Source organism: Thamnophis elegans, chromosome 10 (genome assembly GCF_009769535.1).
Source record: "Thamnophis elegans isolate rThaEle1 chromosome 10, rThaEle1.pri, whole genome shotgun sequence".
Classification (NCBI taxonomy): domain Eukaryota; kingdom Metazoa; phylum Chordata; class Lepidosauria; order Squamata; family Colubridae; genus Thamnophis; species Thamnophis elegans.
This window is the reverse complement of record NC_045550.1, coordinates 25,155,682-25,180,010: the sequence shown is the minus strand read 5'-3', so window position 1 is coordinate 25,180,010 and position 24,329 is coordinate 25,155,682. Positions and strand designations below refer to the sequence as shown.

Below are 24,329 nucleotides of genomic sequence, written 5' to 3'. Positions count from 1 at the left end.
CTCTTAAGAATTCTGTACACACGTGAAATGTAGACCAGAAATACTATTTGGATCTTTTCCCTCAATATATAAACAAGCACCACATTTTTACTTGTATCTAATTTTTACAGACTTCTGTGGAAAACAGATTGTTTTAAGTTATATTTATACAAAAATGTTGACAATTCAAGTGTGTTCCAACTTCCAAGAGTCACTGTATATTTGAAATGATTTTATTCATGTCTATCCAATAGCTTTGAACTGAAGTGAAAACCTCAACACAATCCATTTGTTTTCTATCTCCATTTGCAAATTCTGTACCGGGTTACTTGAGCCTTTTCCAGCCACAGCTATATTACTCATTAACTGCTCCTTGTCACTCCCTTCATACATACTAGAATTTTTAAGCAACTCCTTGGACCTTTGGAAGTGACAAAGTTCACACTATTATCCTGAAAAGAGAACGAAAGTTGGCATAAACTCATTAGCAATTCTAAATCCCTTTGTGAAAATCCCACAATTGGTAACCAAGAAATTTGAATTCTGTGTCAAGACTTTATCTTTTATTTTTAAACAGGAAATACTATTCCTCACCTATCTGTGCCTTCTATACAAAGACAGTTTACTGTGAAAAATATATAAGAAGAAACAGCAAAAAGGAATTCAAAGCTAAATGGGTTAGATTGAGGAAGATTACAGAACTTTAAGCACTTAATACAGCCTTATTTTCTTAGGATTGTTATGGCTGTACATCAAGAAAGTGAAACAAAACTCAAAGATTGCTATGGACTTGAATTCAAATTGACATATCTATTTCATCTCATTCTGTGAATAGTACACTAATAAGAATCACTTAATTTAGTCCAAATTAAAATTTTAAAAATATGTAAACCTTTTTTCTCTCAAAGTCTCCACCCATCTTTGCTCAACTTTGTTACTCAGCTTTCCCTACCAATTGGAAAAGAAATGTGAAGCTCTGCTGCTTAGCTTCCAGACTCAGATTTGGTAAGAACCCAACCCAAACATAATGAGAAGTTAGTGGATGAAGAGAAAAACCTGTTTTTCTGTTATCGGCCTGTTAGGGAAGAGCAGACAAGCAGCTTTAAGAGAAGTTATGCATAGAAATGCTCAATGGGCTAATTTGGTTTCTACACCTGGTATAATTAAAAAAAAATTGGGAATTCCAGTTTCAATTCAACAGTGCACACAATAAATGTCAAGGAATCTTTCCAAATCTTACACCCCTCAAATATATTGGTTATAAGACAATTATTGACTACACTACTTGGGAATTGAAGAAAATATTAGGCTAGAGGAAAGGAAAACTAAAAAGTATGCTGCATATTGTAGTACTGCAGATTTTAATTTTACTTGTGGCTTCTTGTGTGTTCAAAAGAAACTGTTACTGTGGAGATTCTCAGACCTCAGGATTGAAGTACCACAATAATATAGCCAAAAAGAACCAGTGTTTTATAAAACTACCCTGCAATAGGTAAAAATGTACAAATAAAAAGAATGTCATATTATTAGAAAGTCTCAGAAATGGCCTCTTCTATAGGGCCAAGTTGCAATTTCTATCCCAGGCCTATCAAACTGGCAGCCCTGTGGGCCAGATGTGCAGGCCACACCCACCCCGGTTTCCCAAAAGCAAAAAACATGTCACATGACATGATTGAGTTTGACACCCTTGATTCTAGATTATTTGAAGGCAATGTTGATCTGGTGGGTTGTATAAGATAGTCATATTCCTATTTATTCCCTTTGTTTGTATATCTGAAGCCTGTCCAAATCTGGGTCTCAACAGTAACACATTATCTAGTACAAAAGTTCCAGTTATCCAGCAACTGAAGGAGATGGATTATGCAAAGAACTTCATTAGCTGTTAAATTCATTTATGGAGCTGGCTAAAACAACTGCTTCACATACATTAAAGTGTCCAATTCTTTTCTATTATTCACACATATAGTATTTATTGTTTCTGCTGTTAAATGTAATTTAATTATATAGAAACAGCATGCATCATAGTGAAATCCTGTCATCAACCCACACATGCAGAGAGCTGCATTCTCGAAGGACAGTGAAATGTAGTAAAAAAAACAGCAGCCACATGCTATCAGAGCAGTTTGACAAGTGCCGGGTGGTGGGCATGGAAAACTTGGCAAAGAGTGGAGGGGAGAGGAAGCATCCTGGCAAGGAGTAGATTTATAGGCCCCCAAACCCTGGCACTTGGTCAAAAGAAGGAGAGCAAAGAAAATGGTGTGAAGAATAATGAAATATTGAATAATGACTAAATTGGGAGTAAATGTACCGAACAAGAATGCATTTACAAAAGACTGAGGATTTTTTATTTCTACATTCAGGCACTAGATGGCACCATGAATTTCTAGACATTTATATATTTTCTGGGTAACCAAGGTGATTATCACAAGGAACTTTCTCAAAGCAATCCAGGATCCGAATTGCTCTGAAATGACATGCCATGATTGAACTTTTGGCTTATCATCTGTTTCAATCAATTAAATAGTACTTCTATAAACATCTGCTGTTGGGAGTCACTAGCGATATAGTTGCATACCATAGCTTTATGTCTTTATGTTTGCGATAGGTGGATGGGACTGCTGAATTTAATCCACCATAATCCTGAAATTATGCTAGGTATAACATGCTTCAATTCTGTATTTCTCTTACTGGAAAAATGCAATAAAATATTGTGGAATGAATATTGTAATATGAAACCATATTCTATTCATACTATAAAATCCAAGCCTTGCAAGCAGTCACTTCAAAACAAAGTGGTGTGCAATTCCATATACATAGCCAAAAAAAGAGGTAGGTAGAGACCTTCATTAGTTGAGAATATTGTCTTTCCGTGGTGGTGGTGGTGGTGATAGTAGTAGTAGTAGTAGTAGTAGTAGTAGTAATAGTAAATAATAAATTGATTTTTTTCTTGCTTCAGTTTTTATTTATTTATTCCTAATGCCATCAAGTGGCAAACAGCAACACTGCTATTTGTTCTCATGCATCAAGGTAAAATATCTCCCATAGAAACAACATCTCTGAAAACCTGCTGAGTATCCAAGTAGAACTGTCATCACTTTGCCTGAGCTTTTACAAACAGCTAAGGCAAAACAGGTTCTGAGTAAATTATCAAGTTGTGTGTTGCTGTTCTGTCCTTTGCTGTTATCTCCCTTCCCCCACCCTGCACAAATCCTAATGTTGAACTATTGTTTCTAGCAGACAACACATTTTCTTTAACATTTTCAAATCTGTTTTATAGATGATTTTAGGATGGAATACATAGGATAGTACAAGCCCGTTAATGGAAATCTGTGCACAGACATGTTGAGCCCTGGTCTGAGGTCTAGTGGATGGAATAAGGGTCATGGGCAAGCACTGCTTCATGTAAGTATTCCTCAATTTTTGGACCATGAGATTAGAATTTCTGTTGCAAGTAGAGTCATCACATGAATGGACCCAATTTTGCAATCATTTCAGAATGATAATTGACTCATAGGTTCACCAAGTGAATTTAACTCATCCAGTTGATGTCCTCCCCCCTCTCGAAACCAGCTGAGAAGCTATCAAATTGGGATCATGTGACCACAGGATGCTGCAACCAATTGTAAAGGTGAGCTAGTTGCCAAGCACCAAAATTGCAATCGCATGACTGTGTAGGTGGTGAAATGGCTGTAATTGTGAAAACAGGTTGTAAATAACTTTTTCCAGCCATCTTAACTTTGAACCATTGTTAAAGTTAAATTGAGGACTACCTGTAAAATTAATTCATGTTTCAGTTCAGAAGTATGTGGAACAATGTTTTACTGGATAGAATCTAGTTTATGTGTCAGAATTTAGCAAATTAGCAAACCTTTATTTGTCATTGCATAGTTTCACTGGAACTTTCAGCCAGCTAAACCAAGTGAGGTTTCAGACAGCACAGTCAACCAGGTTAAGATGCTCAGGATAAGGGCTCAGTGGCATGAATAATTTTTTGTTTTTGCAAATAACTATGAAAACCAGAATATGCAATTATCTTTTTGCATAAAATGGGAATAACATTGAGTTCACATCTTTATCCACATCTTTAACCATAACCTTTTTGTAGAATTTGTTAATCAAGGTAAAAGGAGAATTTTCATTGTTTGCTATAAAGTGTCAAACTCAAATTTAATTGAGGGCCGCATCAGGATTGTTTTTGACCTTGGGGGGCTGGGTGGGCATAGCCAGCTTCACATCACTCATATCGGGGGCGCCTGTGGTGGCCTGAGTCTCTGCCAGAGAAAACAGAGCAGCTCTCCCGAGCTCCATTTTCACTGGCAGAGCACCTTTGCTGTTTCCAGGGCAGCCCAGATCTAAGCACCCCGTGGGCCGGATCCGGCCCCTGGGCCTTGAGTTTGATTCCCCTGCTACAGAAATTCATAGAGATGAAAGACAGAATAAACTGAAAGATAAGAATAGGCAGGGATTCATAGTAAGAGAACAAAGCAGCTAGGCTATCCAAGAAACACAAAATGTTCTCTGCAGCGTTTTACTCCCATGTAAAACCTACGATCCTTTAAATAATGAAGGCAGCTTATAATTGCTTCATTGGTGCCCACCATTTCCCTCTACCCCACCTCCTGAGTATTGGCACCCATTGTCTGCTTTTTGGGGGGGAGGGGAGGTTGTGATAAACTGAAAAACAATTATTAAAATTAACCCTTGTAGTGATAGAGTGAGAAATAGCCATAGATCTGTTAAGTCTATAATTGGAATTTTATTGTCTGCATAGCAATTAAGTGGACTAGAAATTGTCAATGTATTTCCATTCCTATCCCACTTGTAAAGAAAGGTCCTTCCCTTAAATAGCTGTTAGGAAAAACCAAGAATAATTTTTTTTAATGTTTTATATTTCATTACAAAATCATGCCGGACATGGAGTTGGGCCAGAAGGGGGCTGTTTGCCCCTGCAACCAATCTGAGGTAAGGCTGACGTAGGCAAATGCCTACTGGGCAACTGAGCCCAAGAAAACTAGCGCTACCTCCGCAGACTTCGCTGAGCCTGCTTCAATAAGGTGTCAAAGTCAAGAGAATCATATTTATTCTTCAGATGGGCAGGTTGAAAGTCATCTTGGCTGGAATCTGAAACCACAAGAACAATAATTCATCAAAATTAACAATCAGTTATGCATATTATGACATATTGTGGTCTGGTTTTTATTTAATGAGCTACATGAAGCCATAAAAAGTATTATTTGTAACTCATGATTTATGGGTCAAAGCAATGTGACTTACCACAATATCTAAACCAGTGCACAGGCAGGCCTTACAAGACAAAATGCAATGCAAATCAAACACTACTTAGCCTATAACTCCAATACTTAAGGCTAAACTTTTTTATGTTTTCAAATAGGAGCACTTTCCTGGCGTATTTCAGATTTTTGTTCCAACCTTCTGCACAAAAATGTATCATTTGGATGCCCAACATTTCAACTCATCAGTCTCCACCAGACTCACCTAAGTCAGAATAGCTTCTTTTACAGAACTGTCGACGTCCTCCAAAGCCCAGATCAAAGGGCTGTTCATCAGGACGAAGCAATGCATGTCCACCTTCTATAGCAGCAAAGGCATCTTCAGCGTATCGATAAGTCACAAAGCCAAAGTTATCCCTACCAAACAGGAGTTATGTATTAAAGGACTCTGCAGTCATAATATACATAATGCAGGATAAGCAGGGAAGAAAAGAGAATTGCTGCTTTTTCTGAATACCCCATTCCTTTCTCTCCCTTTTTCCATTACCTCAATATTACCCAGTAGGTAATCCTTTGCCCGAAGGAAAGTCAGAGCTACCCCTTACCCATGCTCTCGGAAGTGCAGTGTGCAGTCTTCAATGTCCCCAAAAACAGAGAAACGATGTCGCAACTCTGCTCGTGTCATCCTGTTGTGGATCTTACCAATGAAGACAACGCGGCGTTCCTCCTATGCACACAATTCAGGGCCAGTAGTCAGTCACAGCTCTATTATTTGGACACTTTTCTCTTGCCAGCAAATTCAACCCACTTTCTTAGTAAACCATGATCTGAACTAAACCTTCCTAGGGTGTGGATCACAATGGAACAGAAGTTATGATTGAATCTGAATTATTAAAAGTGAATTGTAGTTAGATAATATTATTGGATTTAGCAAGCAATATGGATTCTTCTCAATCCATGTCTGGTTTATTTGAAATGTTTCTGTAAAGCTTTATATCCTGCAATTCTTTTCAATAGAAGAAAATTCTATATACAATGGACTTTTTTAAAAAAGTAACTAAAAAAAAAGGCCTACATGGAGGTTGTATTCTTCCCACAATATTATTGTACAATACATATACTCACGATTGCACGTTCTTTATATTTGTTTTTCTGCCTTTGGTAACGTTCATAGGAACTGCTGGAATTGTAGCTTTAAGAAAAACCAGAGCATCAGAAATACAAAATTACTGTTTTATTCAGTGTTCATTAATAATCTTTCCTATCCTATGGGGAAAAAAATGTCAGGAAACAGAAAAGAATATCTTGATTCTTTGATTAGGAAATGCAATCAAGGTAGAATATCTCCATTTGGTCTTTGAACACAAATAAGACAAATACAGGCCCCAAATAACTTGCAAGAAAAACTCTGAGCAATGATTCTAAGTATCTAGATGAAAAAATTGATACTACAAGAATTGCTCATAGAGAAAAGAAATCAGAGATTTTCCTATTGTATGTATTTGAGCTTAAACACAGTATTCTGGGTTCTTTGAGGGGAAAAAACCAATTTAATATGAAAAAAAGTACTTCTAGGAAGAAATATCACTGCGAAAAACCTCACTGTTTAAAAACAACTTATTACTTTGCATTAGATGGAATCTTTATATAATGTTCACGGGGTTATATTTTGCCAAATATTTCAAGCAGAAGTGAGAAATTTATGTTTCCAGACATTGCTGGACTACCAGCATTAATTAGCATGGCAAATGCTAACAAATGCTAAGAACTGCAGTTCAATATCATATGAAAAGGCAAATTTTCTCTAGGCATGCTTAGAAACCTTATAAACCAATGGGGGAAAAGACCCCCCCAAAAAATCCCAAGAGAGAAAATGTGTGTAATGTGACCTGATTTTTTACACATTACTTCAGCTTGTAATTATAATGTACTGTAGATTCTAGACCAATCTGTTTGACTCACTATATGTCATCTCATCCCCAAATAATAATTTGGGTTTGGATTTGGAGGTGAAAAGCTATAAAATAACAAGGGTGTTCCAAAAACAGAAACTTTGGTAAGACGTTTCAATGCCTCAAAAAACTAGGGATCAGGGAGAGAAAGAACAATTCCATTTCCTCACCTTTTCTTGCAACTATTCCTTCTGTGCTGAGAAGGGGACCTGGAAGATGATCTTGATCTATAAGAGGAATTGGAGGGAGAGCGGGACCTGCCCCTTGAATGGCTCCATTTAGCAGAAGAAGAGCTGGAATTGCGTGAGCGACATCTAGGAAAAGAAGGAAACCCGAATATGTTCACAAGTGAGATCAGAATCTAGTATCTAGCCACCATTGGGTTTGGGGGGGGGGGAGGTTTTGATTGTGGCTTGCATGTTTGTGTGAGAATTCAATATTTTTCAAAAATATTTTCAAAAAAGAACAAAAAAAATTAGGTTAGGAGGAATATTTGTTATAGGACAGATAAAGATGTATGCCAGCATTTGCTGAGAATGACTGTCTGTCCAAATGTTTTCAAAAATATTTAAATCTTTTAATCAAGTTCTAAAAAGTAATCGTAGCTCAGGAGTTAGGCCTCTGCTTTGTACTTAGAAGATCCCGAGTTCCATTCCAGGAATCTCCAGTTAAAAAGATTAGTAGCAGATCAGGGGTGTCAAACTCACTTTGTCATAGCGCAGTCACATGACGTATCATGACTTCCCCCCCACTTTGCTTAACTGGGCATGGGTGTGGCTAGCATGTGACGCATCTGGCCCAGGGGGTGGGAGTTTGACAGCCCTGTAGTAGATGATGCAAAAATACCTCAATCTCTAGTTAGTTTAAGCACTACAGAGCTAAATAAACCAATAGTGTGACTCTGTACAAAAACAGATTATGTTGCAAGAAATAAACACATTGCTGACTGCACTTCCAACATATGTGCACCAGCTTTAAGCTATTCTATACTTAAAGTAGATGAAATACTGTTAAGTGCCACATATGGTCAGGCACTATATTCTATTGCAAACTGGGAAATCAAGCTTTTTAAGTAGAAAGTATGAATTTATTTGCTTGATATATATTGAGTAAGTCAAGTCTTTTGCATTTATTTATATATTTATAAATATATATATTTATTTATATAGGGGAAAAAAAGGTGATAATTCAGAAGGATTAGCAAGTCTGATAAGACTGATCTAGAAGCTGCCAATACTGGAACAGTTTCCCACTATTTTCTCATGCTATAATAGCGGGATCACATATTAATTCATCACAATATGAGTCACTTAGTTTGTAACTTACCATATTGTGATGAACCAGTTGTTGATGGTTGCAAATAACAGTATATGGTTCAGCATATTATTTACTAAACTAAAGTAGGAAAACCTTCAAACAAACAAACAAATCCAATGAAAGGGAATATCAAACCTAATTGTGGTTTTCAGGAGAAAACAAAATTTAGACAATTAAAATAAGAACAAAAAAACTAGAGACAAATTGAACAGTTTACACATTATCTCCAGGAGGAACTAAGTTAAACTGCTGAGATAAAAATCAGCATGAGGATATTTATTCAATAGAACATATACACACATACAGTCATTCCTAAAATATACATAGTCATCCATTCCTGAAACATACAGCCATTCCTAAAACAGCAACCAGTTAACAAAAGCTGTAAAGAATTTATGACATCCTTTAAATGTAATAAGTGGAGTCTATCAGAGATTCTCCCAAAGGTGCTTTTCAAACGGCAACAAGACTTTTGAAAAGCACCATTGGGACAACTATGACCTGGATGATTGAGAATCTTCTAGACATCTGTCAGAGATCATATTTGTGCCAACCATTCACAACCAAAATTTTGTTACATTAATTTTGTTCAAACAGAATCCCTTCCTGAGCATGGCACTTCATGATATAAAGCAATTGCTTCAGCAAAAATTACATCTAATTCTTGAAATACTGAATCTATGTAATGGGGAAGAGAAAGTATTGCTCACCTTCGCCAGTGTTTGGATGGTGGAGACCGAGAACGTGATTGTGACGAAGAAGAGGATGACGACAACGAAGACGACGATGAAGATGATGAAGTATCACTGTCACCATCAGAGCTTGAACTGAAGGACCGGCTAGTATGGTTTCGTCGGCTTCTCCCCCTTTGGCTTTTTGGACTAACTGACCTCTGTCTGCTCCGGTAGCATCTTAATGAGCGTTTCGAAGCGAGTGGTTTCTGCTGAATCTCCTGAAGTTGCTGTAATGTTGATTCTCCTGAATCTTGGCAAGGGGATGCAGCTGGTGACAGCAGTACAGAGCATGGCTCATCACTGCTCCTAGTCATAGACCTTGGAATAGTAGTCCGGTGGTCCAATGCCTCTTTGCATGGATGTATAAGACTGGTCTCCAACAATGTTGAATTTAGGGTAGTAGGTTTCAAGTCAGCTGTAACTGTCCTGGAATCTTTGGTTTGGCCCTTGTTGGAATTAACATGGTTGGTAATTTCTCTAGGATTCTGGCAAGTAGGAACTACAGGCTTCAGTCTAACAGTAGCAGGGGGCCTCTTTATATCAGCAGAGGTGTGACCTAGCACTTGTCTTGTTAAAGTCTTAATTGGTTTTATGGTGATATCCAAGTTCTGTTTGACATTCCATCTGGCACCTCCCTTTGGCTGTGCAGCAGTTAATTGACAATAGTCATGCTCACCAGCGCCTACGTGGACAGGAGTTACAGATTTCCAGTGAGATTTACTTAGGGATTTCAAAAGCTTGGTATCTTTTGTGGACCCATTCTGTCCCAGCAATGAGACAGGTACCAAAGGTTTCCACAGCTGATGGGGTGGAGTGGCTGGTGGAGTCAAACCTGCATAAAAATGGAAAGAAGAAAATGGAGCATCAATTAAAACACAAAACTATGAGCTGAGCAAATTGATTATTTTCATTAGACCTACTTAGTAAAGACTCATGCCATCCCCAGCAAACCACCTACTATGGAAAGCAGTATAAAAGTATTTAAACCAATTTCTATACCTGTGTAGTATTCTCAAAACCTATACGAATACCCACATTTTATACCTTCATCTCATCTCATCTCCCTCCAGTCACAACAGAACAGGCCTTCTGTGGATAAACTCTTCAAGTAAGTCCCATCGGGTACTTCAGCAACTGCTCAGTAGGATATTTTACAACTATACACAGGTGCTTAAGGAAGTCTGTTATGCCAAAGAAAATGTCAAACATCACAAATCCTTTGTCATTCTCTCACCGACAAAAAGACTGAATCCTGGAAAAGTGATTTCTTGGTTTTTCCATTTCAGAACTATTCTGAATTCCACAAAGGAATTTTACCTGCAACATTGATGAGCTCAGGTGCATGAAGTCGGTCCACCATTTTCTTTTCCCATTGTATCTCAGACCTAAAAGAAGGAAAAAAAATTCCATTACAGACATCTCAACAATATTATTCGTAGTTTCCTACCTAGCATATAAAGCACCAAAACAAAGAGCACTAGCACAACACAATAACACAATGAATTACAACCATTCTTTTAGGGACTATTTGAAGTTACAAAAAGCTTAAAAAGTGACTTACCACAGGTCCTTTCACTTACAACCACCATAGCCTCTCCATAGTCATGTGATCAAAATTTGGGTGCTTGGCAAGTAGCACATATAGACAATCAATAAAGGACAATAGTTCAGGGTTAAAATGAGAGGTCCTTGGTGCTCTTTTACCTTGATTGTATTCTTACAGACATTTCATTACCCAAACTAGGTAACATCAGTGCTAGTAAGGAGTGGGGTTTCTTTTAAATTTATATTCTAGTGCAGTGTTGGCGAACCTTTTTGGCACCATGCCAAAACAGGAGCGCACGCACAGGGTGGGGGCAGTTCCTCGGAGCATGTGTGCGCTGGGAAGCTGAGCTTCCAGTTTCCAGCGTGCACATGCACAATGGTCACCTGGTCTTCCGGTTTCTGGCGTGCATGCATGTGTGAAGACCAGTCTGCCAGTGTGCTGGAATCCAGAAGAGTGATGGGTGACCGTTAGGGCGCCCACGCTCTGTGTACCACTTCCGGCAAGCGTGCCATAGTTCACCATCACGGTTCTAGTGGCTTGCCCTTCCATATTGGTGGGCGTGGTCTTAGAGGTTCTTTGATTGGTCTGTCTATTGTTGGCAGGTTCTTGATTGAGGTATTGTTTACTTGATTGTTGCTCTGATGTTAATCTATGCTCATCTGGGTGCCGATTCCTGGTGGGGAGGTATTTTGCTTTTTTGTTCCCGTTTTGGCTTGTTGATCAACTCTTTTTGCATAGTATGTAGATATTGTTTATGTATTATTGATGGTTAGTTTGCCTGAGTGCCAGATTTCTAGAAATTCCCTGGCATTTTTGGACTTGGCTTGTCCAGGATGGTCCCAGTTGAAACTATGGTGAAGTCTGATGAAAACTCTTTAATTTCAACTGTGGCAAAAGCAGAGGTAGTTCTTGATTTACAATCATCATTGAGTCCAAACTTTATGCTGCTAAGTGTAAATTCATTAAGTAAGTTTTGCCCTTTTCATTTTATGACTTTTCTTGCCACATTTGTTGAGTGAATCACTGCAGTTGTTAAATGAATCTGGTTTTCCCACTGACTCTGCTTGTCAGAAGGTTGCAAAAGGGGGTCACATGATCACAGGACACTGTGATCTGTCATAAATATGAGTCGGTGTCAAGCATTCATATATAAATCACATGACCATGGGGGATGCTGCAATGGTCATAACTGCGAAAAATGGTCATGTCACTTTTTTCAGTGCCGTTGTAACTTTGAACGGTCACTAAATGAACTGTTAAGTCGAGGACTACCTGTATCGTAATACTGGCTATGACTCATTTAACAGCCACCTTGCTTAACAACAGAATTCTGATCCCAATTGTGGTTTATGTTGAGGACTACCTGTACTAAGAAACAGGATAAAGACTAGGCTTAGGATCGGGTCTATGCTTACCCATTATTCCCTGTAGATTTATTTTTCTTTAATGCAGCAGATACTTCTGTTTTGGCTGAAAAACAGTGAAAACAAACGTCAAATATATTATAGCAATAGCCATTAAGGCAACATCAGATTCTAAAACAGTGTTTAGTCAAGACGATGGTAGTCTAATACTGTAGGAATAGATCTGTTATATATCTAAGCTTTAATTCTTTAAAAATGCTTCAAATTCATCATGAGCACAAAACACTTTGAAAATATAAAACAAAAGTATTGCTGGAACAAGAAAAGCAGGGAGGTGTCTGAAGAGGAAAGCAGAAAAAAGTATAATTCTGCATCCTGAACAATGTGTAAGCATGTTGTGGTTTGTAAATCAGTTTATGGCTTGCTTAGCATATGGTACAAATCCAAGCAACTCTCTCTAGGGTTAAATAAATCAGACCTCAGTATTATTCTGAAACTTAGCCATAAATTAATGAAAATTCCTTTGAAGTTGGAAGGTATTCCTTGATCCTTTGGATAACTTTAGGCAAAAAAGTTAAAAAAAAATTAATGGTACCAAACATAAAGTCAATATCTTGGTCAACTTGTCCTATTTAATTCCTCACCTTCAGTCTTTTCAAATTGCTCCAGCAGGCTAGATAGGTCAGAGGCCTCAATTCCTAAGGGAGGGGAAGAGACATTAATTTTACACACTCATTGGTACTCTGTAATTTCACATACAGAAGTTTCATTGGCTCAAGTCATACACAGATTCTGCTCACTGCTCCTCTTTTCCCAATCAGGTCAGCAACGAGTCAGTATGTGTATTGAAACACAAAACACTGAACAGCAGCAGTTTTAAAAAAAATTAGCAAATCCCGGACAAAGAGGGAATAGAAGAATATTGCTTTCACATTTGAAAGAAAGCATAACCCACCAGGGCTTGACCCAGAGTGTTCAAATGGAATGATTTGTGACTTAAATTTTAACCCCATGGATTGTTGCCAACTATCCTAAGCCATGTTCAGTAAAGTCACTTTCCATAACACAAATACTCACCAATCTCATTGATAAATGAGTGAACAAGATCTTTATCGTGCTTATGCTGTGCAGAGCTGATGAAAGGCTGGTTTTTCCACATAGGGGATGATGTTTTCTTGGAAAGATGGCAATTTTTCTGACCTTTCTGGAGCCCTGATAATGGTGAAGGACTGGGAGCCACTAGGGCTTGTTCTATGTCATCTGACTGGGTTTCAGCTGGCTCCTTTTGTTTTCCAGGTGCCAAGGAAGCTGAAAGGGAAGAATGTTCCTCTGCTGGTGGCTTCGTGTTGTTCTGAGCCACAGCAACAGCCGTAGTTTCTCCAGAGTCAGAGAGTTCAGGATTCTTTTCTACAAGCTGAGAGTCTTCTTTTGAGAACGTCAATTTACCAGCAGGTTCTCCCACTATTTGATGGGAAGGAGGCACAGGGAGGGGCACCCCTGAGGACTGCAGGGCAGAACTTTTGCTCCCATGCTGAGTCAATGCTGTTTCTTTTGAAGACTTCTCAGCTGATGCCAACAAAGGCAGTTTCTCCAATGACTGAGAACTGCTTGAAGTTACTTCAGTTTGGGATTGAACTGTGGAGAGCTGTGTTTGTCTCCTTGGGTCAGATATTTTTCTGGGAGCTACCTTTACTGCTGAGGGAGCTTCTACTTGGCATATCTGGACAGGCGGGCTCCGACTTTCACTGACCACATTTTGAAATCCAATGCAGGAGGACTCCGGTGTTAAAGCTGTACTTTGCTGGCCGGGAAATCCATCAAAAAGAGATGAGACAGGTAAAGTGCCAACCTGAGGACTTTGCCTGAGACCTCCTTGATCTCCGTAGGGGACGGGCAACACTGGAGGTGGCACCGGTATTCCAGACCAGTAGGAAGACTGTGGCAGTGGAGCCCACTCAACAGAGCCATAAGGCAGGGCTGGAACAAAAGGCAAAGGAACAGGTGGGGGAGGCCACGTTGGAGGGGGTAAGGGGGGAACTGTATGGAAGACAGGAGGACAAGCTTCAGTAGCAGGTGGTGGCAGTGGTGGTGGTAGTGGTGGTGGTGGTAAGCTTTGGTAATTAGCTGGTAGAAGAGCAAAGTGAGGCCATGAAGATCCTACTGGTTGGGATGAGCCCAAATTGTAGTGATTAGGAGGAGCTGGTAGGAAAGTCTCTGGAGCTGGTGGTACATGAGGTATGGACAATGGTGGAGACACTTGTGGCCCAATGTGAGAAAAAGCACATACTTTACTAGTAGGCACAACAGGAATAAGTGTAGGTGAAGGAGAAGGAAGCTGTGAAGATGGAGGATCTCTTGGTTTCAGAGTTGCAATGGAAGATGGCACGGAAAGGGTCGTGGCACTTGCTTTGTCCTCAGGGACAAGAGTAATGGAGTCGGCAGGTTTTTCAGGCTCCTTTGCAAGTTTAGGTTCTGTGGCTTTGGTGGATGGCAGAGGAGCTTTCAGGCAAGGAAGGTCAGCCAACTCTGTTGGGAGCTTGGGAACACTGGGCCACTTGCTGGCACTCTGATTCTCTCTGGTGTTCTGGATACTGTCATTATTAGATTGGTGCTGCCGCCGGCGCTGCCTGTATTCACTCAAGCTGAGAGGTCGAGGTTTAGCTTCCCTTGGATGACAGGTGACGTCTTTATTTTCAGAGCAAGGTGTATCCTTGGTCAGCTGCTCTGTAAGATCTGTAGTGCAACCAGGGAGCATTTGGGAAGTTTCTGAGCTAGACAACTCAATCATTGGTAGGAGGAACTGGTTTTTTTCATGGGGTTCTCCTGGGACCTCCCTCTGGACTATAGGCACAAGGTCAGATTTCCCTAGATTTTGTGTGGGCTCCTCTGCATATGGCAAATCCCTTGCACTTACTAAGCTTGACAGATTTTTGGACCCTTTCTCTCTCACACATTTTGACCATTCTATTTGAGTTTCGGGTGTTTCCTTTGTCTGAGATACTTGATTTAGGGTCAATTCTTTCCCACCGGTTTTCTCTGGTTCTTTTTTTGGAAAACTAGAATCTGACACAGATTTCCTTGCCTCAATCCTGGTCTGCATTCGAGGACAGGCAGACACTTGTTGGCAGTTTTTGGTCTTGTGATACTTTGTTTCCTCTCTGGATTTCTTCCTCTTCTTCTTCTTAATATTTGTAGATACACAACCCTTCTTTGAAGCAAAGAACTTGACATTTTTTGGAGCCACTGAGGCAGGCTCAGGTGTATTATTTTGATTTCCTGTTGATTTCTGAGTGTCGTCCTCTATCTGTGGATGACCATCTTTTGTGTTTGGAAGGGCAGCATTAACTACCTTCCCATCTTGTTTGTGTGAGTCAAGCTCTCGGTCAGGACCTACGTATCTCATCATGTGTTCAGGCAATTCTTTTCCCAGGGCAGGGGACAAAAGTTCTGCTTCAGTATTCATAAGGCCAGTTGTGTAATTGCTTTCCATTATAGGTGAGAGCTTGATCTCCAGGAGCTCTCCACCATCAGGCATTATTTCTAAGACAAGTGGGCCTGTGAGATTCTTCTCTGCAGGGGACTGATTATCAGAATTCAGGCACAGAGTGAGGGTGGGCTGGCAGTAAGAGTGCACTGATCTCACTAGCTCATCAAGGGAAATATTTTCCGCGGCAATAATATAGGGGTCATCGCATTCATCAAGGTCTCTCTCAGGTTCCAACTCTTTCACAGCTGCTGTAAGATTCTCCTTGCACCCTTGTGCAACCTCCTTTTCCTCTTCCTCTCCATCGCTGCCCTGTAGCACAGGAGATTCTTGTTCTCTAGTCTTGAAGAGCTTCTGTTCCCCCCAGAATGCTTTGCTACTTGCATTGTTTGAAAAAGCCGAAAGTTTGGCACAACTTGAAGATAATGAGAAGGGAATGCCAGCAGTATTGGCTTCAACCTAGGGAAAGATGAATCAAATCAGAAATTATGCAACAAAGTAAAAACAACTGAAAGTAACCAAAATACTATTGGGAAGAAAGTATTTCTGGCAACCCTGCACTTTTATTAAAGGGTGCTTAAGCTATATCTATGAAACAGCCCACAAAGACTGAAACAGAGAGTATAATCACTACTATCATTCTACTGGTTTGCATGCCAGTTAAAACATGGGGATATGTAGCATAAAGATTACATTTGGGCAACCCTTTTCTACCCAAACTAGAAGTATTAGTATAGCTTTTAATCCAGCAGGACACATACAAAACAGAGCATACAACAAATCATGATCAGGGTTGGTTTTTTCTGGGCAGAAATTGAAGGTGGCAGAATCAATTAGAGTGACCTATGACTTAGTTTTCACAAAATATATCACCTTCTTTGACATAATGGTGCACAGTCCTGGCTCCTGGAAATCCTCAATATTGTGTAAGTCTTGTTCATTGGGTGTCACAGAAAAACTAAGAAATCTCTGAAACTGATGGGGAAAAAAAAGTTTAGAAATAACACAAATTACAGTAATGACCCACCTTCATTACATCAAAATACAAGAAATGTCATGCTTGTCTGTGATACTGAGACTAGGAAATACCAAAAATAATAACTCAAAGACACATGAAACATCTTTCCTTATCTTTAATCATCTGCAAGGTAGTCCTTTAACATCCCCTGTGTATCTTGTAAACACCATAACAATGTTAAATAGATACATTTGAGCAATAGAGGGCACTCTTGCTCTGCAGAGCTCTCAATACAGTATGTTAAATTTGACGAATCTGGATGCCAATTCAATGGAAAATTAAACTGCAGATACCTCTGACAAGTGGAGATGCCTCTGTGATTTTAAACAATGTTGGTAAATTTTACCCTGCAGTTGAGATTTTGCCGAAAGCTGCTGAGAATAAAACACATTAACTCAGTGCTTTCATCCTGTTAGTAAAGTTGAATACAAGCAAAAAATACATAAATGGTGCAGTACATATTTCAGGCTAAAGAAAGAACATATGAGGATCATTTATATTCCACTCAAGAGAAAAACATGCAAATTAATTAAATATGAATCAGTTATTATCAAATTTATTTACTGCCCAACTCGCGATTCAAGGAGACTTTGAGCAGCCTATATCAAGAGGTGCGTAGACCAGATAAAGCAACAATTCCAAATATTTACAAGGGCAAAGTTAATGCTATATTAGATTACATCAAATTGATTTTTGTTTGGTTTGAATTACTTTTAAATATTATAGGCTTATAACATCTAATTGAAGAACTATAGGAGATATTAAGAAAAATAACTACCATATTTTTTGGAGTATAAGATGCACTGGAGTATAAGATGCAGCAAGGTTTTGAAGAGGAAAATTAAAAAAAAGTTTTTTCATTCTGCAAACCTTCCAAAACCAGCCCGTTTTTCACACAAACGGGCCCATCCCCCCCCAAAAAGGCATGAATAGCCTTTAGGGAGCTTGCAGAGTGCTCGGGGGGGGGGGGGAAACGAGCAAAAAACAGACCATTTTTGGTAAAAAAAAGTATGGATAGCCTTTAAAAAGCTTATAGTGTGCTCCTGGAGGCTGGGGTACAATTGAGCAAAAAAGGGCCATTTTTTGCTCATTTCTGCCCTTCCAGCCCACAGGAGGTCTCTAAAAGCTTCCTAGAGGCTCTGCACGGCCATTTTGGTGGAGGGGGGGGGCAGGGTTTCGGGAAGCAAAAAATGCTGCATTCAGTATAGAAGACGCACCCAGATTTTCAGCCTGTTTTTTGAGTGAAAAAGTTGTGTCTTATAGTCCGAAAAATATGGTATTTTTAATTAACTTTCCAGAGATGAAATACAATAACTGTTAGGATGACTTTACATTTATTTAAATAGCATCATACCGAAGAATTTTCTATCTCTCTGGGTGATGTGAGCAATTCAGATTCAGGGATAGGATCAAAGGGAGACAGTGTCTCATCATCCGTGCTATCAAGAATATCTGTTATTGCCGTCAACAGGGAAAGTTCATTCTCTGCATCCATGTGGTTTTTTACCTGTTATTAGAAGAACAAACCACAGTAGAAATGTTATTTATTGTTCAACTCCAATAATATGAGCTCTTCCAATAAATCACCCTGCCCTGCCCTAGTCCTCTTCATATGTGTTGACTGTAGCCATCTGATTGAACCAGGGGGATGGAAGATTGACCATCCTGGCTGTCCATCACATCTGATAGGTAAAACTGATTTAAATTTACATAGTAAAGAAATCAGATACATGGACTCTGAAGTCAAATTCCAAGACTTTTTCACACCAAACAATCAATGACTGGAACATAAAAGCCTGAAATGTATAGATATAAAAACCTTTAATACCTACATCTATTCTAACCTGTTCCACAAATACAGAAATTGAAGTGTGATATCAAAAACTAATACTTTTAAAACTATTATTCTGCTTCTCCAGGCCCCCAGTTTTATACTAATAATTTACCAAAAGCAAATTGAGAGCATCAGAAAAATAGCAACTCTTGACTTTCATTCCAGGAAAATGTGAGCCGAATTCTGAACATTTAGCAGCTCAATTTCAGGATTCTGGCACAAGAAGAGTGTTAAGAGACCAACTTCTGAGCTTCTTTCATTTTTAAAACCATGTCCTCTCATATTTTGCTGAGAAACTACACAGGTGAATATGAGGAATTCAATATAAAACTATTATCTGTTTAAGATAAAACCACTTCTTAGGCTGAAGTAGTCCTATTTCATCACAGAACTCCCCCCACTCCATTTATTGTCCACAAAAGCATACAATGTAATGAAAGCAGAGAATTGCAGTTTCACTATATTTAAGGCAAGAAGAAAGGCTACGACATTTGTTTTCTTCATTTAGGGCTTTACAGCAGTCTACCCTAGTTCATGATACCATGCAAAAAGCAATGCAAAAGTCAGTCATCTCTTCTAAGCACACATAATATACTGCACCTCAGTCAAACTGCTGAAATCTTCAATGATGGAAATGACAGAAGAGTCTAAGTAGTCCTGCATTGTTTCCAGGAATTCCCCAGCTTCAAGGATGGTTTCTGCTTCCAAAGATGCCAAGTGCAAATCCTCTGCCAGTAAACACTGGATGGAGAAGATACAGGAGAAGGGCGGGGCAGTAAAAATAAATCACAGAAGAAAGTAAGTAGCTGAATGTGAATTAAGTATTACCTTCTAGGGCCCAGAATAATTCCCTCTAGTACCCAGGTTAAATGGGGAACTGAATGTTAATAATGCTTAACAGAAGTAGAGAAAAGCAAAGGACTTCTTGCAACTACCAAATATGATCTTGTAGTATGCATATCTCAGTTTCTAGAATTTGGGAACTTTACAAGTTTCATCCATCAAAAATCAAAGCATTAGTTAAGAAAACTGCCATGTTTTCTTAACAAATGCTTTGATTTTCATTATTATCAAAATACCTGATGTTTTGGAGTACAGTATTATGTTTTGTTTCCAAGCTGCCCAAAAGCTTAGATTTAGAGGCTGGGCATTTAAAATAAAACCTTACATTTCTGAGACCCAAATTTACTATTCTGCAAAAATGGTTTTCTCCTAGTTCAGTGATGGCTAACCTTTTTGTCCTTGTGCGCTGAAAACGTGTGCATGCGCATAACAGCATGCCCACACCCATAATGAAATGCACATGCAACACCCCCATGCCCTGCCCCCTGCGCATGCATGCACAACCCCCTCTCCCCATGGCCCGTTCTGGGCCTAGCAGGCCTCCCTGAAGCCTCCTGGGACAAAAAACAGACTGTGGGGGGCACACCCCCTACCATCCTCCACACCCCCACATATGTGACCCCCCCGCCCCATCGCGTATGTGTGTGCGTCTCCTGCATGCACAGCCGTGACCCAAAAATGATCTGGCTGGTGGGAGGCGTGCACGTATGCAGTTAAGCTGTACTGAGCAATGGCTCGTGTGCCCACATTTCCAATTACTGCAAATCTTTTCAACCAAGACTATCTACAATCCTGCATCTATGTAACCAAGCACAATGTGAAACAAACTACTCACTGAAGAAGCTCACTTAAGTTTTTAATCAGATAAGCAGGATGCTTTAATTGCAGAAAGTTGGGAGGACCAAGACATGATTGCGTCTCTTCCCATACTCTTCTGCTGATTAACCTGTAATAGTCTCTCTCATCCTGCTGCATTTTAGATGAGATAGAACAGCTCCCAGTTATCCCAATTAACAAGAAGGTTTCCAAAAAAGAACCAAGCTTTGAAAAATATGCATACAAATGTTTAAACAGCATCAATTTTAATGCAGTTTTCAACATCTACTTCTGTAATTCTGAAGATTAATTTACGGTTAAATATTGGCATGCTGACAGTAGGAAATTAGGTGCAGAAGGCAAATGTAATAATAAATCACTTTTTTTTAAACCATAACAGAGAAAACATGTTCACATTGTCACCAGACCTTTTGTACCTATGGCATACCGAATTTTGACTGGCTTCAGAGGGCTAGAATTGTGAGACGAAACATCAAGGTGTTGCACAGAAACAGACCCTGCAAGGAGTTTGCTTTAAATCAAAAATCAACAGCTACTGGAAATGTTTTATTGCAGTCATTGCTACCTATGGGGTGGGGTGGGGGTTACCAGTTACTGAAAGCAAAGGTTTACATATTTGCCACAAATACATGTGACCTTAGATCATTCTTTTCCATAAATAAACAATGTTTTGGCAGTTTGTTTAATTGGGTTCCCTTGTTGTGGGTTATATTTATGCAGAAATGTTGAAAATTCAAAGGGATTCAAAAACTTTTAAACATCACTGTACATCCTCCAATGTTTCTTGAGTATGCTCAGCCATATTTGTAGAGTTGCACTTTGAGGGGTCCTTGGTGCTCTCTGAGCTTGGTTGTTTTCTGGCAGATATTACACTAACATTACTAGTTTATGTAATGAAACTTCTGCAAGAAAACAACCAAGGACCCCTCATTTCAACTCTAAACTACAAATATTCTCCTTTATTGGAGCTGCATATTGAACATCCATGCTGATAGAACTAAAAATAGTTTCCCACTATTCCTTCATACCTCAAAGACAGTGGTCATCTCTAGAATAAGAGATGTGTTCTTAAAGAATACTATCTGAACATTACTATTTTGTTGTGAAATAAATAAGTACCACAGTTATACTTCTGGCATAAAAATAATGCAGTGTAGAAAATGGAAAAACCGAAGAAGCCTTGATACTGGTTATCAATGAATTTACCTAAAGTTGAAATTAATATGGTCACTACATATCTTTCTCTGAAAATACCGACTACCCTGCTTCCCTGAAAATAAGCCCTCCCCAGATAATAAACCTTATCTGGCTTTTGAGTGCATGCGCTAAAATACCCCTTCCCTGAAAATAAGCCCTTCCCCCAAAATATTGCAACACAGCAGCAACTATGAGGTGGCCACACTCGCCGCCTCCTGCAACTCACAAATATAATAATAAGACCTCCCCGAAGATAAGGCCAAGTGCTTATTTCAGGGGTCAAAAGAAAATAAGACCCTGTCTTATTTTCGGGAAAACATGGTAGTACAAAAGTTTAATATTCCTTTTAATTCTGTCAACTGAATGTGAAATTAATCAAAAGAATTTCTTTCAACTCTTACAATGTGATGCTTCAGTTTCTTTGCCACAAGCTAATGAGATTAGTTAAAGCACTCTCTAATGATGACTGAAGTAAAATTATAAATAAAATTACCAGGAGACTCAAGTCCATCATTTGGTTTGCTTTCTTGGCTGATTGCCAATGTAATATTAGACACAAAATTAAAGGGTTATCATTTCACATCTTTGGCATCCACATTTGTGAGTGTACCCAAAGTTTCCAGTTCTCTAATTTCCAATGCTAGTTGTTAGTCTGTGACCCATTAAAGGAAGGCCAATATCTCTGAAAGGCACCATGCTAGGGGCAGTGTTTCTCAACCTTGGCAACTTGAAGATGTCCGGACTTCAACTCGAATGCTGGCTGGGGAATTCTGGGAGTTGAAGTCCGGACATCTTCAAGTTGCCAAAGTTGAGAAACACTGCTAGGGGGAAGGCAGTCCCAAGCAAACAAATAGGAGAAGCAATACTTGTTTAGTTTTATAAACTTTGGAGGCACTTCACTATGTTACTCATCATGCCATATTCAACAAGCCCCAAAAAGGTACAAATAGACATATCAAACAAATTTATATAGTGATGGTATGGTTTACAATGTGTTTAGACATAAACATAAAGAATTATGTTTAAGTTGTGTGATCAGGGAAAATTCAGTTTTAAATCTATTCAAACAAAACTTATGAAGAGTTTAAAGCTTTAAATCACCCATCTTCCTGCTGCATAACACAATATGTATGCTTTGTTTTAAAGCCCATATTTTTTGGGTTTCTTTTCCCACTTCCAAGTCTTTTTTATTGCAATTAATTCTCTGTCCTCCTCTCCCTCTTCTCCACTTTCTCTTGTCTCCTGATTAGGTCCTACAGAATTGGGAAGGTGTCAGTCAGAAAACCCGATGATTGTGCTTGGGTAGAATTTTTTAAAAAGTGTCCTTACCATTGTGCAAAACATATTAAGACTTACAAAGAAAATTTTAACTTCCAAAGATAAAGTCTTAAGCTAAAAAAAAAGTTGATTCAAAGCAAAACTAAAATATTGCTCCAATCTTATTAAGAATGTGAATCAAACAGCCTCAGTATTTTGTATAGTAAGGGAATGAATTACATCTTATTTTAACTACAAAAGACTAGTAACTTAGCATTTAAATGTAACTATTATTTAACACAGCAACATAAAATGTTATCTTTTTTTCTTATGGCTATGGCACAATCTCTCATCACATTCATAATGTGTAGCAGGAAAAAGCATAGAGTAGGCGTTTCAGCAGAGTTTTCAAATGAACAGCTCATTATTTCTATTTGTCATTTAGTACAATTGTATAGTAAGTTCCCATAAATGGCTTCTCTTAAAACTGCTTTCTAAAGTGAAATGATTTGCTGCAAATTACTTTTTTTTTATTTAAAGGGGACAAGGCATTCAGGATTCTGCTAACATCAAAACTCAGAGAACAGGAGAAGCAAGAATACTTAAAAGTAGACGCACAAAAAATGATTTTTACATACAAGAATTTAAAAAGAACTGCTGAGAGAGAGCATCAAATGGGGCTGAACAGGATCAGCAAGTGGGAGGATATGAACACACCCAGGAACGAAGAGGGGAGAACAGAGCAAGGAAAAGCACTGGAATTCATTTTTACATAAGGGAATACTTTCTAGTTGGTGCTCCCCCATCAGCCTACTAGGTATACCCTGGTCTCCACTTCCTTAAATTCTTTTAAGGGATTTTTTTTTTTTTTTGGCACATTGGGGGAAAGGGACAAAGCAAACGAAAGTTTTAGAGTCGATTGAAAAATTAAAGCCACAAAGAGCAACATTTCGATAAGTAATTCAAAACAACGACGGAAACGCAGGAAAGAAGTACTCTAATATTACAGACGAGTTTTCTTTTTGCATATTTTCCCAAGGCCGAAATGCTCCACAAACTCAAATAAAGTGTGACTCTACGCCAAAAATTCACTGGGTCAGGACGCCTTGCCACACCTAGCGAGTCCAGGATTTGCCTTTGCCTTAAAAGCTCTCGACTTTCATTGTTCCTGCATCACGAGGGGCAGATGGTCTTCAGAAATACCCCAAATTCCTGAACTGTTCGTCCTGGACATTTGCTCCACTAGGCTAATTTTGCCGCACACCGTCCGCCCATTCCACCATTACCAACTGCATGGAAGCTCAAGCGAAATGGCCACCGACTAGGACCGTGCAACCCAAACATCGCTTTGAGATTCTCACAAGCTCCTCTCCCTGGGCGGCTTTTCTACCGCCCATGCTTCCCGGTGCCTCCATTCCAAAGCCCCCACTGCCCGCGTTCCCGCTGCCGCTGCCACCTCCCTATGCCAGACACACCGCTTCCACGTGTCCATCTAGCGTTAGCCGACGCGGCTCAATGAAACTCTCAAGCTCAGTTCCGAGGAACCAGACCGGCCGGTACCTGAGTAGAAGAAAAGGTATTGCCCACCAAAGGCTCCGAGGCAGCCCGCATGGGGAGGGTTCCGCCAGCCCCAGCGTGTCCCGCACCGCCGCCCCACAGGGCCGCCATCTTGGCACCTCCTCACAAATAGCTTCAGAAGCCCGGCCGGCACCGTAGAACTATATTTCCCAGGAAGC

General features: G+C 39.4%; 1 protein-coding gene across 2 annotated transcripts; it reads right to left on the bottom strand.

Moving 5' to 3' along the window:
- Positions 1 to 4,327: 4,327 nt before the first annotated feature.
- Positions 4,328 to 24,294, bottom strand: PPRC1 (PPARG related coactivator 1). 2 transcript variants are annotated; one of them, XM_032225738.1, is made up of 14 exons: positions 24,181 to 24,294; positions 19,060 to 19,200; positions 17,980 to 18,132; positions 16,481 to 16,582; positions 13,201 to 16,066; positions 12,768 to 12,821; positions 12,175 to 12,229; positions 10,531 to 10,598; positions 9,190 to 10,045; positions 7,333 to 7,476; positions 6,336 to 6,402; positions 5,816 to 5,937; positions 5,476 to 5,627; positions 4,328 to 5,100 (listed from the first exon to the last, which is right to left on the bottom strand). In XM_032225738.1, the coding sequence occupies exons 1-14, from the start codon at positions 24,259 to 24,261 to the stop codon at positions 4,997 to 4,999; spliced, it is 4,965 nt and encodes a 1,654-aa protein (XP_032081629.1). In that variant the 5' UTR covers positions 24,262 to 24,294; the 3' UTR covers positions 4,328 to 4,996. The 2 variants fall into 2 exon arrangements, with proteins under 2 accessions (XP_032081629.1, XP_032081628.1); XM_032225737.1 differs by having other exon boundaries at positions 4,329 to 5,100; positions 24,154 to 24,294.
- Between the last annotated feature and the right edge of the window lie 35 nt (positions 24,295 to 24,329).

Coding starts and splice junctions, on each gene's coding strand:
- PPRC1 (XM_032225737.1), bottom strand. CDS start 24,261: ATGGCGGCCCTGTGGGGCGGCGGTGCGGGACACGCTGGGGCTGGCGGA. Junction 16,583..17,979: donor GAGAGATAGAAAATTCTTCG/GTATGATGCTAT, acceptor TTTCCCCATCAG/TTTCAGAGATTTCTTAGTTT. Junction 10,046..10,530: donor TGAGCTCATCAATGTTGCAG/GTAAAATTCCTT, acceptor ATTTTTATGCAG/GTTTGACTCCACCAGCCACT.